At 45.5% G+C, this 16,993-nt stretch overlaps 1 protein-coding gene across 7 annotated transcripts in view; it reads left to right on the top strand.

Moving 5' to 3' along the window:
• Positions 1-16,993, top strand: part of NIN (ninein) — a 97,766-nt gene that overhangs the window by 28,109 nt on the left and 52,664 nt on the right. For all 7 annotated transcript variants that reach the window (XM_045900826.3, XM_045900825.3, XM_045900830.3 and 4 more), the window contains exons 5-6: positions 3,078-3,238; positions 15,706-15,745. In XM_045900826.3, the coding sequence (XP_045756782.1) occupies positions 3,078-3,238; positions 15,706-15,745 (201 nt within the window). The remainder of the gene's footprint in view (positions 1-3,077; positions 3,239-15,705; positions 15,746-16,993) is intronic.

Below are 16,993 nucleotides of genomic sequence, written 5' to 3'. Positions count from 1 at the left end.
AACACCCAGATCATCTAGACTAAGTCACATAGGACTGCTTCAACGCCACTTTATTAGGATTGGTGCGTTTCACGATAAATTCTCCAAGGATGGTGCATTCAATACTCCTCTAGGCAGTCTGGGCTTGTCTTCTTTCCTTCAAAGCCCATTTTTATTTTTGTCAAATAGGAGAAATAAAAAATTGAAAGAAGCGAAAATGACTCCGAAGCTTGGCAGTCCAAGTAGAGTCGTAAATAAATTTTCAAGGAAACAAAACACGGAAAGTTTGGCAGTCCCTTATATATCGTTTGTGTCACTGGCATGTCATATCCCTTCTTGGAGCACTTGATTGGAGCAGTCGCTTAGGCTTAGGCTATAGGACATAAACAATTTCATTTCTGAATCAGGCAACACCGTATTATCTGGCATAGGTAAAACCATTCCATGATGAAACCCTGAGATGTGTAAGTTACCTCTGGATACACTCATAAAGGACATAAACTTTGCCCCTGGGCTGCAGTTTTGTGAGTCTCTGTTGGACGTGGTAAGGATGGGGTAGAGCATTCTTTAATTTAGGGGTGTAAGAGTGTCTTAAAATTTATTTGGTGGGCTGCTGCTGTGGCCTTTTAAAGGCCTGGTTGCGATTGGTAAAGAAAATCATAGTTTTCAAATGTTTAACACATTGATGACTGTGGACCACGGATGTTCTCTCTGGACGTCCTTCGCTTATCATGTAAGCACAGTGATGCTCATGCTCTAAATAGAGATGTGAGTATGTAGTCAAAGAAGTGACTGTTGATAATTGGTTCGATTAGTCTAATTCTTTATTGGTCACAGAGACGCTTTGGGAAATTCATTATGAGGTCACATTAATACCCCATTCTTCCTTTGTGTGTGCTAATATCTTATCCCCCCAAAAGAGTACACAGTATAACAGATTTCTCTAGAAATTGACTTTGTGATGTAGTTACATTCTATTAAAGATGCTAATAACTTAAAGTTTGCTCAAAATTACTTATAATAATAAACTATGAAATAAATATTTAAAACAATTGTTGGCAATGCAAAAATAAGTAAAATAAACCTAAACCTCGCAAGGTCCCTAATGGCTCACAATCTATTACCTTCCGTCCCTTATCCAAATCCAGGACTGCTCCCTGCTTGGCATGAGGCATTTAGTGGTAAATAACGGAGGAGTCATTTTCCCCACAGGTGGGTTCTGGAGTAACTCTCAGGAGTCGTTTTAAGCGGGTCACTCTGTCCCACCAGTCTTTTCCTCTGTAAAAGCGCAGGACGCGGTGAGAGCAACTTTGTCACTCCCATCCCCAGACCACGACCGATCTCACACCGGGGAAATGTCATGTTCCTTTTCTGACATCCTAAGTTTTTCTTTTCATCTTTTCCGCCCCTGCCCCCATTGTCATGAATGTTATATCTTGTTGTCTGCCAGTAAGATATAAGAATGTGTAATAAATTAAGGATGGTTCTGCATTGCCTCTTACCTGACCAGCATCTGGGGGTCTCAGCTGCCAAACATAGCTCGAGTGTCTGGGCTGCTCCTGAATACTCACAGGCTGACCCACTCTCTCCTGATGAAAGGTACCTTCAAACATGCATGTGATTTTCAATATAAATTGTGAATGCTTAAAGCCTCCCTGTAAGAGAATCGCTCAACCGAATAAGATGACTTGGCTGGGACTTTTAAGAAGCTGGATATAAATATCGCTAGAAATTATAGAGCAGGCATAAATACTTCACTCCGAGCTTTGCTGAGCATTTTCAGGATGCTTCTGACCACATCTGTGAAATCTGAGCTTATACGGGAGGAAGGGCGGGGGGGGGGGGGTGGCGCAGGGAAGGGCGGCGTTAGTCAGACGGCATCCCCCGTCCTCCCAGGGAAACGACAGCATGATGGCTAACCCCGAACGTGGTTTCCGTGGTGGTGGAGGAAGGGTTTCACTCTGCCAGTTCTTCTCTCATCAGCCACCCTCGTTTTGATGATGGGTGTCCACACCTCATCTGAAAATCTCCATGTCTGAGTTCAGACACATCTTGTGAAGACTGTCACGTTCAAACAGAACAAGCATTATGTTCTCTAGGGACGCTGTGCTTTTGTGGATGATAAGAACCGAAATCAAAGCATTGCCAATCTTTTGTATTTTAATAGAATATCTTACTCTCCTAATTCTGTGCAAGGTGCTAAAAAACCTATCTGTGTCTAAGATGACGTTGGTATGGAGTGAAGTATTTATTCTATTGCTTTCAAGCTACCCATTGTAGAGAAAGGTTAGTGTGCGGTGGCGGAGGCCGTGGCCCTTGTACCTGAGACGTGTTACACCAGAATGCTGAGGTCCTTCTTTAAGGTCAAGAAACGACTCTCGCCTTACGCACGTTCCTTTTTACTTTGTGCAACACCGAAGCTCATGAAGAGGAAAAAAAAACACACAACGTACCGTTTTCCTTTATGCAGTTTTGCATTTGCTGTTTTTTCCCCCAGCTTTTAATTTTATAATGAGAGCTTGATGCCAGGTTTCATGTAAGCGATGAGCTGTCCTTCATTTATTAGGATCCACTGTGTCAGTTTCTTTGTTCTGTCACCCTGCTTGTCTGACGGAGCAGAAGGTGGGATGGTTCACAAAGGAGTCACTGAGGTACAGGAGGGCTGTGTGAATGCTAACGGTGCGGGTGTGGTGTTCAGTTTAGCATTATTCTCCAAGACTTCCTCCAACGTGTCTCCCTGTCAGGACGATCTCCCCCTCTCCCTTTTCCCCTCTCTGCAAGACACCAGCTTCATAAACAGAAGACCAAATAGGACAGCTGGCTTTAGCCTGATCTTAGTTCTGTCCTCGTCTTGCCGCCATCGCATCTCTCGCGTGGGATGCAGGGATGTGCTCGGGGTGCTGTCAGTCATTCCGAATGAGAAGCTGTGCTCTGCGCCTGACCTGGCGGCTCAGATCCACCCACGTCCAGCACAACTGGCCAACGGTGGTGGTTTATTCTGGGGCTGGTATAAGAGGCTGCGTCTGACAGCTGTGAGTGTCAGCTAAAGGGCTGAGTCTGTCATGTAATGTGGCCTCAACTCTTGTCTCCTTGCCTAGACTGCTCGCTAGAAGCTCAGCCCAAATATGTTAAAGGTGGCAAGCGTTATGGACGAAGGTCCTTGCCTGAGTTTCAAGAATCCGTGGAAGAGTTTGCCGAGATTGAGCCCCTAGAGGAAGAAGCTCGGCCCTCACACAGCCCAGCCGGTGACCGCCACGAGGTAAGGAATGGAACAGGCAGCGCCCTCCCGGGCCAGAGGTGTGGAGACCCCCACACGCCCCCACGGTGGTGGCGTGGGGACAGGAGAACTGGGGGGGGGGGGTCATGGCTTCTCTCTCTTGCCAATCTTAGTACTTGCCCTTCGGGTGTATAGATATGGCCAGTTTGTCTATGGTTTGAATGTTTTCATCTCTGTTTCCGCTTCTGGAGAGCTGACATTTCTGTGCCAGCCTAATGTTTATATATTTTACAATTCAGTTACTTTCACGTCATCTGGGGTCTGCCACTTCCGGCACTTCCTGGGAATATGTCTCTCCTCATGGCACCGCCATTTTTAGTTGTGTAAAAAGCTGCCCCCTGCCCCCCCCCGGCGCCCCGAAATCCATAAACCAGCGTCCGTGGCAGGTGCAAGAGGAAGGTGGCACGCGTAGGCATCTTGAGAGCCGTGCCTTGTCTTTCGTGGCAGCATAAAGCAGCTTTCAGACTTGGTTCTTGTGGCCTCAGCAGTCGCCATGGCTCTCCTTTGTGGGTGCGTGGCACCCGGGCCTGCCTGGCCTCCAGCAGCCCGCTTCGCCTGCTTTGCTCATCTCCCTGCTTTTCCTTGTGCACGTCGCCGTAATCTACCAGCAAAGGAGAAGCAGTAACATTTTCTTTATTCTTCCCTCACGGCTCATTTACCAGCATGCCATTTATAGAACATGGTCGAGAATGCCGTGCTGAGCAAGCTCTAAATATTTCTTGCAAATCCCAGCTCAGACTGGGGGTGCACATATTTCAGATATTAACACCAGCTGGGAAAGAGACAAAGTGCCTCAGCTTTCTCAAAGTGGTCTGTCGATTGGGGGTTGATGGAGGTGTGTGTGCACGCGCATGTGTTCATTGCTAACACCCATGTTCAGCTCCTTAAAGCCCACAGGAAGCTTGCTCCAATAAGGTCCCCAGCAGTCAGACATCTAGCATCTTCAGCCTTGCAGAACGCCCACAAACCCAAAGGTAACTGAAAAGAGCGCAGGTGCTAAGCAGAAATGAAACCAGCCATAATACTGCAATCTAGAAGACATAGGACTGGTCTGCCGATCCCAAGAAGTTCCCATCGTTGTTTTAAAGATAAGGAGTCCCTGGGGGCACGTGGCTGGCTCAGTTGGTTCAACATCTGCCTTCAGCTCAGGTCATGATCTCAAGGTCCTGGGATCGAGCCCCACATGGGGCTCCCTGCTCTGCAGGAGAGTCTGCTTCTCCCTCTCCCTCTGCCCCTGCTAGTGCTTTCTCTCTTGCTCACTCTCTTTCTCTCAAATAAATAAAATCTTTACAGGAAAAAAAAAAAATAAGGACTACTTGTCCTCACACCAGAAGTGAAGGAACAGTGGCAGACATGTGAGCGAGAAGAGAGGAAGAAAAGCAGGCAGAGAAGAAAGATAGAAACCCCCCCAAAACAGTGTAAGAGTGTCGTGGGTGAGAGGTGACAGCTGAAGACAGAAAGACCATGAGAAGCAAAGAAGAGAAGTTACTGCCTGGGACGTCACAGCACAGGGCTGGTCAGTCTGGAAGCAGAGGCTACTTCTCTTCTTGGGTTCAGTCAGTTGCAGACCCTTTCTGGGGTCCCTGTGAAGATTTAGATCGGGCCCTTTCCCCAGGAAAACACATGTGCTTACGTGCACAAAAATTTTGCATATCCAATTTCAGAGATGCGAGTAATTTTCCTACTTTAGTTATTGCTGTGTCCATATTTACCTTGCTGTCAGGACGGGTCTCATTTTATCACATAAAGTCTGTTTTATAGCCCTGAGTAGTGTGGAATGTATCTGAGACACTTCTCTATGGGGGAAAAAATGGTTAAAATATTTCTCAACACTTCAGGGGGTAAGCTTTTGTTATGTGGGAAACACTTTTAAGTCTAGTATTTCCTTTCTCCAAGTACTTTCAGTACCCAGGGCATTATTATTTGGTGCTAAGAAATAAAGTGATTACTTACTTTTTGATAAGATAGTTTCTAGTTACTGCCTGGGGGGTACCCAGAAAGTTCTTGGGCAGAGCTGATTTTGTTGCTGGCAGCTTATTTCTTATATCCTTGTTTTATCTACTGACTTCCAGTGAGATTTACTGTTTAAAAGTGAGACTTTGGGCTCATGTATAGGTAAAGATAAGAGTTGAGGCCTGAGTTTGGGCAAAATCCTGCTGCTGTGTCTTAGTAAAAGGGTACGTTGGGAGACCCCATTTCACACACGCTCACCCCACCTTGTACTACCACTTCCCTTACTCCTCCAGAACCTCGTAGGTGAGACCTTCTGACACTGTATATAGAAGCTTTAGTGCTCAAGGGCCCCTCTCAATAGAACAGCAAATAGAGGCCCAGAAGGGCCCTTTCTCCCCATGTCTGTTCTCCAGGAGGACCCCTACTGACCCGACTTTGTGAGTCTGTATATCCTGCCCCCAAAAGCCTTACAGGGGCACTGGATCACCCCCTTTTACCCTTTTTAAAATTGCTGAAGGTAGACTCAAGCCGAAGGTCATCCAGATGCTTTCTTGCCTAAAAATGAAGTGTTTTGTGAGCTGAATTGAGCCAGTCAGTTCTCAAAGCGATTCATCACTTTAAAACATCAAGAGCTGCACGTGTGACGTGTTTGAAGTTCCTCTTGTCAACGAAGGGCCCATCCAGGCTTTGTGTCGCAGCCACGTCCGTACGTCACACTCACTGCCTTCACGGATACGTGCAGTCCAGTGCCATCGTTTCCCTGGGATGTCGCTCTTACGGCACACTGTTGTGTCAGGATAGCATTCCTGTTTCCTGGCCGCTTCCACAGGAGCCTCAGCAATTTAGGGCCTCGTGGGCCAGCAGAACTCATGCTCTGGGCAGCTCGAGCTTGCACCAGAAGTACCCTTGTCTCTTGGGAGTGCCCGCTAATCTTCCTTATTCTAGAGTGGCCCCCACTCGGGCACTGAGGGGAGGAGAATGTTCTTAATAACCTGTGGGGTTTATTTAGTCTTAACTTATAAGCATTTGAGAATCTGTCAGGAGTTCTTTACTCTTCCCTTGGCTCCCTTTTTTTCCCTTTAGATTGCCTGGGGTCCTTTTGTCTCCTGCCCTTGGCTGTTAAAAATTTATTTCTTGGGTGTATTTGTTACCAGTGGCTCATACTTCATGTCCGTGTCACTGGGCAATATTGAAGGAGGGAGCAGGGAGGGCTGTCTCCTGACGTGAATAATTCACAAGGAGTCATCAGCTGGGGAGCCGGGGATGGGCCTTCTTGGTTTTGACTGTGGGTTTCCTTCGACTCCTGGGTGCTGGCTCAGGGAAAGGTGAGAATCCTAGCTCGTCTTTAGACTGCAGTCTAGTCTCTGCTGCTCTCAGACACGCCTGATTTTCCCTCAAGTGACTTGCTGGTTTTTTGATGAAGGTGAAAGGACCTGAACTTGTGATCGAAAGTTACATGGAGTAGAGAAGCCCATCTGTTGCTACCCAGCAGGAGACCAATTTTTGCCCTAGGATGAATCTGTTATTTTATTTATCTGAGCATGTGGAGAGGGATGGGCAACGGAATGGAATGGTGTCACAAACACCCCTGAAAACTGTCCCCGGCGTGGCTTGCTTCCTTCTAAGAACTCCTCCTATAGGGATAAGTGAGCAGACAGTCATCGGAAGGGATAGAACAGGAACTCCCCCCACCTCCCTTCCTTCTAGGGTTGTTCCACAATAGGGAAGTTGCTATGGATTGACAGTTCATTCCTCAGCTCCTGGATTAGTGGCTCACAACATTTTTTCTGCATCCTTATTTGGGAGGCCTTCTCCCATATGTACGACCAGAATTATAGGTAATACTCTGTAGATGTACTTCTTTGTAACTCCAGCCCTGCCTCCCATCCAAGAAGACATAGACATGCAGACAGATGAGAGTGATGCCATTATAAAGGTTGCTTTCAAGCAACTAAATTTATTTTTAATGTAAGTCCCATGGGAAGCTTCCGGCTTGCTTCGTTACCTGGAATCCCTCTCGTGACCACTCCTGGTCCACCACCAGGATGTGGTGCCTTGGGTAAGAATGCACATGGTTGCTATGTGGTACCTAATGCTCTACCACCTTGGCCTCATCCTCTGAATGGAATATATGACTGTAAACCTTGTTAGGAGGGGCTTTTGATGTTTCAGTTCATATATGTTGAACTAATAAAAATTGTACACATTTTAATCTTCTCAGTTCAGCTTTATTCCAGCAATTTAATTCTTTCCTGTTTTATGCCAGTGATTTGATTCTTTCCTGCTGAAACAGAAAATCTCCAACCTAGCTATTAAGAATGCCTCCCCTACCATGTCTGGTTCACAAGGCCCTGAAAAGCCATCACATGGGGAAAGACCTATAATCCTAAATTTTCAGCACTAAAATGTGTATTTCAGAATTTCATCTGGAAACCCTGAAGCAGAATGTGCTAATTCACAAGTGACAAGTAGTTTCCACCATCAGGCTGATATATGCGTTCACCTTCCAATTTAGTGTGTTTATCTGGCAAATGGATTCTCTTGGGAGTCTGACCTCTCAGGTGGCATTGAAAGGAAAGTGGTTGATTTTTCTTTTTTTTATGGGATCATTATCACTCAAGGCGGTTCGGTTGGACATTCAATTCTGAAAATCCAGACCAACAAAGGGCACATTCTTGATTGCAGCATAAGGTGTGATTAATGCGACCGTTTTCATGGCTGTTTTTGCTTTACTTGGTTAAGAAACAGAAGTGAGATTTTAGGTTCCAAAGAGTACTTTTTTTTTTTTTTTCTTTTTATATGCACACCTGCAGCAGCTACTGAACTGACCTTGAATTTTAATTTTGTGCTTTCTTCTCAGGATAGGTGGAAGTAGGGAGAAACAAAACTAATGCCCAGTTCCAGTCTGTTCCTCAGACCTTGTGGGCGAGGTGGTTCCGTGACTATAAAGCAGGGCCACTTTGCTTTCTGCCCTCGTTGAAAACAGGGGACACCTTGTTAACTGTTTTCCTCCACAGGGAATAAAGCAGGTCTAGTAAGATTAGTATCGAGAGCAGGAGGCTTTAAACAATGATTTCTCCCACTATAGACAATCGTCGTGTAAGCCAAAACCAGGCAGTTTAAGTGAGGGCCTGAGAGAAAAGTGGAAGCCAGTTGCTTCATGTGCTCAACAATGGATGGGCAATCACGGCTTTGTGTCGGGACTGTGTGGGGAGGAAGGGGTGTGGGGGGGTGGGGTTTAAGAACTAAAAACGAACAAACCAACCCCCCAAACTGGCTTTACTACCCTACGGAAAATTAGACTTTGCCAAGCACTGGGAAACTGACTTCTGGTCCCCTTAACGTTCATTTTCATGTAGGCCTAACTTCACAGTTAACCTTCGTGAATTCCTCGTTTATACTGTATGGAGGAAATATTTGATGCTGGAGCAAGCTTCTTAATAATGGAGCGAAGTTCTGCCAAGACTTTTGTAGCTGAAATGTACCTATTCCTCCCATTAGATTTTCTTGTTCTAGTCTTTGGCAAAGTAAGTGGTCTCATTCCTGATGCCATTTACTTCCATCAAACGACGTGACATCATCAGGATAGCTTTTCTTATTAATGGAATTTCAGCATTTCCCTTTCTTTTTCTTAAATCTATTAGACCCTTTGGCCATTCCCAGAGATGAAACGCTCATTCAAGATATGATTATAGACCACTTGAAAGTGATGTAAAGAAGTCCCTTCAAAGCTAATACAGTATCTCTCATTCAAACGCAGACCGCAGCTTTCCAACTTTGAGGCTTTGCTGTCCTGGGTAAGCCTTCCTGACTTGATCCTGGAGGGAATGCCCTTGGCGTCCAGCCCGCCCCATCCCCCCCCCCCAAGTCCTTCCAGGTCAACAATTTCCAGTAATTATTCTCTAACTAGAAAATAAAAGAGACAACAAATAAAAACATTAACTAGTTAATTTTAATGATAAGAGTAACATTTTCCAACTATACCATTAGGTATATTTTCCAAATGGAAAAGCGGTATTCACTATCCACCAAGAGCAGCTCTGATGAGTAAGATCTGGTGAGCAGATATATTTTAAAAATCCCTTTCTTTAGGGACTTTAGAATCCAGTGAACCGAGAGCACTCCCCAGCCTTGGTATGAGAGGAGACTTTAAGGCTCAAACGCTTTTAAATTCAGCATTTCTTCACACTGGCAGTCCCAGAGGCGTTTTGGCAATGTAGCAGGACTCATCTAAATGCGTGTGCCGCTAAAAATCCTACATTAACTCCTGTTGTCCCCAGGACTTACTTGTAGCTTTTAATTGCTTTTATTTTTTAATTGCTTTTAAAGATAAAGGAACTGATGGGCTTTCTGGTCATGACAGACCTGCAGCGGAGCAGCTTGTCTCTGGGTTCGGAGCGGAGAGACCGGGAGCTGGGCGGTCAGGCCTTCATTGCCTGGCGTGCCTTCAAAGGCAGGGTGGTAGGAACGAACTGAAGTCCCAGGAGGTGTGTCCCTGCGGAAACAGGGGCCCTGCTGGGCGTACTGGGCTCCCGGTACCTGGCTCAGAGCAAGGGCTTTATAGATATTTAGGACTATTAGTTAAATATGCCATAGATGCCGTATTTTTAGAAGTCCTCAAGTTTTGGCTATAGGCACTCTTCTAAACTGATTTCTGTGTGTGTTTTTCCAGAGACTTCCTGGGCTTAGCTAAGTACACTGCTCTCATCAAATGGACACTACAACTCTGTTTGGGGAGCTTTGTTATCCCAGTAGATTTCCTTCCTCCTCCTCTGGGCTTGCAAAGCTCTCCCCTTTCAAAAGAAGAAGAAGAAGAAAACAAAACAAAACAAAACACGTGCTTAAGGCTGCTGAGATCAGTTCAGCCACCTCTGCTGGGAAAGAATAACCCCGTGTGTGCCCCCATAATCGTTTTAATTAGCCATACATTCTGCAGGGCGCGAGATCTGTGTTGGAGCAGATGACTGGTGGGGCCTGGGACTGGGCTATTGTGGGCGCGGGCCGCGCCGGGCCCAGGCTCGGGGCTGGAAGCCTGGGCTGCAAGAGGCTCAGGCCTATCTGCTCTGCAGGCCAGCAAAGCAGGAGGCCCTCCCGAGAAAGCGTTCTGAAAGCAGTTTCGCTGGTGTGGCCCACGTGTGCGGGGCACCCTGGCCCAGCCATAGGACAGCTAGAGCGCCAGCCACAGTTGCCAGTGTGACGTGGAGAGGCACAGCCCACGGAGTGGGTGCGGGGCTCCCTTTGTCTGCCCGAGGGGGGCTGGGGGCTGCCTTTGGTAGCAGCCATTTTGGGGCCAGGCAACCTCTGACCCTCTCCGCTCCGGCTGCTCTCAGTGGGGCTGTGGGCCAGCACGCTGGTCATGCTGATACGGAAGCACGGGCTGCCCCTGCCGGCTGCGGCCACCCACAGGGCACTGCCGCCCATGGGGAGGGTGCCCAGGGAGGCCCTGCCCCTAAGTTGAATCAGAAATTGATTGCTTCATCACAACAACCATGTTCAAAGCCGTAGCTTCTACAGAGTCTCTTTTGGGTTTGTTCCTAAAGCTGACGTTGGTCTATCTGCTGTTTCTTTTCTCTGCCCTTGTCCTAGTTTTGGACACCCAAATAATAGGAGCAGTAATAGTAATACCGATTTACTTAACAGACACTTAGCTCTTAATTTGTAGCAGGCACTATTTTAAGTGCGTTCCAAATATTAGCACACCTTTGTAGGCAGGCATTTTGAGATAATCGAGGCAGGCGGGGAGTTAAGCAACGAGTCCAAGGTTGAACAGCAAGGAAGTGGTGGAGCTGAAACTGAACTGGGGGGGGCGGGGTCCAGCTCTGGAGCCCAGATCCTTACCACATCATTGTTGTGGCTGAACTAATAACAGCAGCTAACACTTCTAAGTGCCAGGCATATGCCTGCACGTTCTTGGGCCTGTGGCCCAAGCCGGGTACCCCAGGGGTCACAGAGCGCCAGAGCCAGACTTAACCCCGTCTCTCCGCTCAGCCCTTGTGCTTACGCCCTCTGCCCTTTTGCCTCCAGGGGCGGAGTAATTGAAGTCCCACAGAATGATTTGAAAACATTTATTAATACCATTTCTCCAGTGCGAGGTGATGGAACCCTTTTTCGTGAATTAGTCTCGAGAACACATGCCAGCCATTGTCCCTCCTTTCTTCCCCGACTTTTCCAAAGGTTTTTGAGATTACCTCCCTTCTGATGCTCATGGCTGATCTGTGCTCAGAGACCACCTGCCTTGCCAGGCTTTCACTGCACTGGGTAAACCAACAGCAATGAAAAGACCTTGTTCCAGAATGATGCCTTCTTTTATTGGTGCTATTCTAGTAGGCCAATGATCTAATTCCCCCAGCCTTCCAACCTGACATCCCCCTCCTGCTGCCCCTGAGCTATGAATGAACTGAATCTCTCCCCTACCCACTCAACCCTCGAAATTGCAACTTAATAACAAACATTCAGCCACCCTGTGCTTACCTCCCCCTTATTAAAGGGACGGACCCTTGGTGGAGAGTGGGGAGGGGCGCAGCACATTTCTGGGCAGCAAACCCCATCTCCAACTGAAGCGGTCTTGGAATGAAACTACAGCCATTCAGCCTAAGTTTGCTGCTTCTAGAAGGCTGGTCCTAGCTGGATCTAGGTTTCTTACACAGGGCCACGGGAGAAATTGTGCGTGACTGTCACCCTAGCGATTTTTTAACAAGTTCTCCCTTACCCGCCACCGTGTGCCCAAAGTAGTTTGTGTGAGATTGTATAAGCTGCCTGAGCTGCCCGGGCTTCAGAAGGCGGGGCTGAACCTGATGCCACCCGGTTAAGCTACCTCCAGGGTGTCCTGGTCTCAGGCCCCCATTCGGGTCTCCGACCAGTGTCCCTGATCTTGCCGCACTCCGCTAAGCTCAGGAGGCACCAGCAGGAACCGTACCTGGGCCTCCTGCGAGGCCTCCTCTGTCCCAGGTCACAGGGCAGGACGAGGCCGCAGACATCACAGACATAGGAAATTCATTTGGTGAGGATTTGAGGGCAGGTGGGTAAAAGAAATAGCAAGGTCGGACCTGTTCCTATTGCATGAACGTCTAGAATAGCAAAGGAAATATAATCGTTTGCCACATTCCCTCAACCAAATGAACCAATTTTGATTATGTCTGTTTCCTTCCAGTCTTTGTCTTATTGTATAAATATTTTTGCCAGCGGCAGTCATAGTATAGAGAGCATTTTTGTTACGGTCTTTCATTTAACATTTCATATTTTTCCGTCTCCTACATGGTTTTATAATTATAGTTTTAATGACTACATTATGATGTATAATTGTAGTTTGTGCCCCATTGTTGAGGGTTTTAAATTGTTTTCTGTACTCTTACAAAGAGTGCTAAATGTACCTATCTATGCATATGCCTTTTTCCTTTGACTTTACTATCATTAGAAATCATATGAAATTACTGGGTCGAAGAGTATGAACGTTTTTATGGCTTTCAAACATGAAGCAATTTTCTTTACTAAAAGGGTAATGTCCATCCACATTGCTACCAGTAACATTTTAACAGGCCTATTTTAAATCATAACCTTGATGGTAATAGGACTCCTGTCTTAAATACTGCTAATTTAATGGGAACAAAGTGATTCCTTGGTTTTAATTTATACTTCTTTGCTGTTGAAATGAGTCTTTCCCCATATTTGTTTAATTGTGTTGCCTTTTATGTGAATTGTCTGTCTGTATTCTTTGCATATCTGCTGGACTTGGCATTTTTCTTACAAATTTATATGAATAACTGATACTTTCCCAGGGCCACCAATTTAACGCCTTAAGTTTAAACATGGTAATAAAAATAAAATCTAGCAAAATAAATTTAATAGGTACTACATAAACACATGAAATAAGGTTTTATAGTGCTTATTATGTGCTAAGCACAATTCTAAGCATTCTGCCCAACTCTGTGAAATATGTACTATTATATTCCCATTTTGTAGATGGAGAAACTGAGGCAAAAGCAATTCATAAATGTGTCCAGGCCAAATTCAGTAGATAAGGCAGTCTGGCTCCCATGTCCCCACACTCTTATTAATTAGGAGGAAGAATCAGGGAAGGAGGGCAGCAGGGAATACTGTCCTGAGAAGTGAAGCAGATACAAGCGTCCAGTCCCATAGACTCATAAAATATTTGAAACAGTATACTGGAGCCTCTTGCACCTCTGAACTAATTGCTCACTATTTTAAAGTGAATTGAGAGGTGAGCAAATGTAAGAAACAAACCTTTCTGTCACTGTACGCACCTCATTATGTTAGGAGTTGTTACCAAGGGTTTTTTGAAGGTGTGTGTTTGCATTTTTCCATCTGTTTATCCTAGTGGGGGCTCCCTTTCTTGTTTGGGTCCAGTGATGATGCATATTCTCCTGTTACTTTTCCTGTCCATTTGTGCTGTTAAAAAATTGTCCCCTTCTCATGATTTTAGTAGGTTTTATTTTGAACGGTGGTTCTTAGATCATAGAAACCCATTTTATTTGTTTTAGGTGGATTTAAGGGATTCCATTTTAGGGTGCTTCCAACTTATATGCTGAATAATAAATTTTCACAATGTGGGGTGCCAAAGTAGTATAAGAATTTAAATCTTCGCTCTGTGGGTGAGGAAATAGATATGCTGGGACAGACAGGCAGGCTGCTTTTATTAGTGGGGCTTTATTGATTTAAATCATTTCATATGACAACGGTTGAATTCTGCCCAGAACCAATAGTGTAAGAAAAACTGTACATTGGGCTGCTTACCCACTGCTCCTTCCGTACCCCCACCGTGCCTCATACATCCACCAGGTTGGCACTGTGTCTTTATGAGGAAATGTGGACTGCTAAAATTGTAATCACAGACAAGCAAAAATCACACTGTCCCCTAATTCTGTTTCCATAACTACCATGTGTATTAGCGACTTGCGGTTGCAATCTGAAGGAGTCGTAGTGAACTTCTGCATTTCAAGTCACGGCAAGAATGACCCATCTCAGCATCGTCAGTTTGGAGTTTCAGTATAGTGTGGCAGAACTGGGGAAACTCTCTGGTGCTAGCTTCAGTCTCTTTCTAAGTAAAATATGGAACTGTGAAACCCTGGGAGATCGCTGTCCTTTAGTTAATTGGAGAGGACCAGCATAGGTGAGTATGGGGAGGAAGGAAGTAGATGACTTCAACTCGTCTCGGCTTGAATGATATACCGAAAGTCAGCATTCAAGCTAAGGATTTTGGGTGGCGCACTGTTTGCCATGAGAGATCCAAGCTCTTGGAGACGAGTTCATCAGGTGTATTTTCCTGTTGTGTTTCTTTAGAATCCCAAGAAATCAGATCGTCTTGTGTAGTTCAGCCATCACAGAGAAAGGGCTGGGTATTTGTTATCAAAGGCAGCTTCATTCATCAGGTTGGATCTCTGCTGAGACAGCAGCCAGCTTTCAAAAGGGGGGCTACCCCGTTTCTCAACAGGGTTTCCTGCGATGGTTGTAGACCCTCCCAACAGGAGTGATTAGGCGGCTCGCTGGCCAGCCAAAGGCCACCGCGAACCTACTCGTTGCCACTGACCGGAAGTAGACCTGTGCTGTGCTTGGCCGGTGGAGCAAGGGCTGGAGTTGTTCTGATTTGTGCCCTTGGCTGGGTGCTCTTGTGCAGTACACGGATTACAAATGTGTACTGTGACTTGAAAAAGACCCAGTAGTAACAGCACAATGGGCAAGATGGTCCAGTTCAGGTAATTTTCACGGCTTCTAATGCAATTTACCGGTAACATATATTTTATTTAACTTGAGCTTTCTAGCCTACCTGTTTTGGGTTGTATCTCTGTCTCCTTCCTCACTGTGTCACAGACACACTAGGCTCATTCTTGCCTCTGTGCTTCGGCAAACAGTGGCTTCTCCTTCCTTTTCACATGGCTCTCTCCAGCTCACCCTTCAGGCCTCAGTTTAGATGTTGCTTCTTTCAGGAAGTCTACCCTGATCTCCCGAGTCTGGAGGGTCCCATTTAGGTACCCTCATTAACATTTTGAAAACTTGCCCATCGTAACACTTAATATGCTACAATATTGTACTTTCTGTGTTCTTGTGTGCATGTCTTCATTAGCATATAAACTTCTCAAGGCAAGAAATGTGTTCTGTTCATAGTCGTATTCTGAAGATGTACCATAATACCTCGCACCCACTACACATTGAAGAACAAATTCATAAATGCATGGTATGAATTTTTGTTGGTTGATGGATTCTGAATATTTGCTTTGGCTTTGTTTTATTGGCTGTGATAGGCTTTGCTGTTGAATGAGTCAATTTGCAAATGCAAAAGGCAAATCCCTAGTGAAATAGTGCAGCCGGCTCTGTGGTGTTTCTTGAGTCTCTTGATTGGCTGGTTGACTCAGGAGAGCCCACCTGGAGGGTTCTGAGTCATGTGACTCACCCAGGTGATGATTTCAGAGCCAGGGAGTGTTCTGATCTTGGAAAGACTTAATATGTACTAACATACACTAATCTTCTCTTGCCTTCCCTAGCACTGGAAGACACAACGCAGTGAGGAGTATGAAGCAGAAGGTAGGAACTGAGTGTGTGTCGGGCTCTGCTGGTCGCAGGGCACTCAGACTCCACACCCCCTTCCCTGCAGCTCTCAACCTTCTTCCCAACAGCCTCGCTTGCTGGAGGCCAGCTAAGAAGTAACCCTGAGAACAACAGCCATAAAAAATACTCATTCCCAGGGGAAAGTTCATAGTTTTAAAACCCTAGCATTTAACCTCATGCAAGGTATGGCAACTAAGATGTGGAATTTTACGTATGGGTCAGTTACTCTTAAACAAACTTTGAAATTAATCTATGAGCAGTCCTAAACTAAATAGAGACCTATTAAAATGCACCCATTGACAAGTTTCAGATGGATTGAAGAAGCCACAGAACATGTTGAACTTCTGGAGCCAGCAGATGGCACTGTGGTTCAGCTGCCAGAACCTTCTCCCACTTCAGGCTACCCTGGCGAAACTTCACTTAAGAGTAATTACTGTGTGTTCTCTAGGTCTCTAACCTGGAAAGACACAGCAGTAATGAGCTTAATTTCTTCAATAAATAGTAAGGGTAGCACTAAATGTACTTCTCAGCCTCCTAAGGTTCTTCCAGGCACAGAAAATTGTGCCAGTAATTATCTCATGATTGAGTAATGACTTTAGAAATGTCTAACATGTAAGTGAAAAATTTACCTTGAAGTGAGAACTTTGAATAGAGGCTAAATACATTTTGATTTTTAAATAAGTCTGATCCTTAAGCGTTCAAATAAAACCTATCCTTAATGTTAAATGATTAGTAACGTGCAATTTACAACCATTTATTCTTTCAAGTGGGTTTGTCTGTAGGGCAGAATATTTGAAGGTGTAAAGATTTGGAAACAGGATAATCCTGAGACTTTTATGATTATGTTATGATACTTATCATGAAATCATTTCCTTCTCAGTAAAAGCACTTCTACTGCTTCAACTAGAAAGAGCGGCAATAGTGACGTCTGGTAGCTATAGTTGGGGCAGGGCATAGAAATCTCTCTGGACTGGCTCTCAACTAGCTTTCTCCCCCAGTCACACCGAAGCCTTAAGCCTGTGCTTGCTTTCAGTTGGAATAAAACAAACCTAGAACCTTGGTATGCCTGCGCAGGAGGTGTTTCTTGCATGGTGTAGAAAAAAAGGTGCCTCTTCACTCTAGTTGCAGCCCAAGAACCTGTGGTTCTATTTCATGTGAACTGCAGACTCAAATCAAAATGGAATCTGCATTGATAGTCTCTTTCCTGTAATATTGACTTTCAAA

The sequence above is a fragment of the Mirounga angustirostris genome, unplaced genomic scaffold (genome assembly GCF_029215605.1).
Source record: "Mirounga angustirostris isolate CCGP_5_RB_7025 unplaced genomic scaffold, mMirAng1.0.hap1 SCAF_9, whole genome shotgun sequence".
NCBI classification, from domain to species: domain Eukaryota; kingdom Metazoa; phylum Chordata; class Mammalia; order Carnivora; family Phocidae; genus Mirounga; species Mirounga angustirostris.
This window is presented reverse-complemented; position numbering and strand designations above follow the sequence as displayed.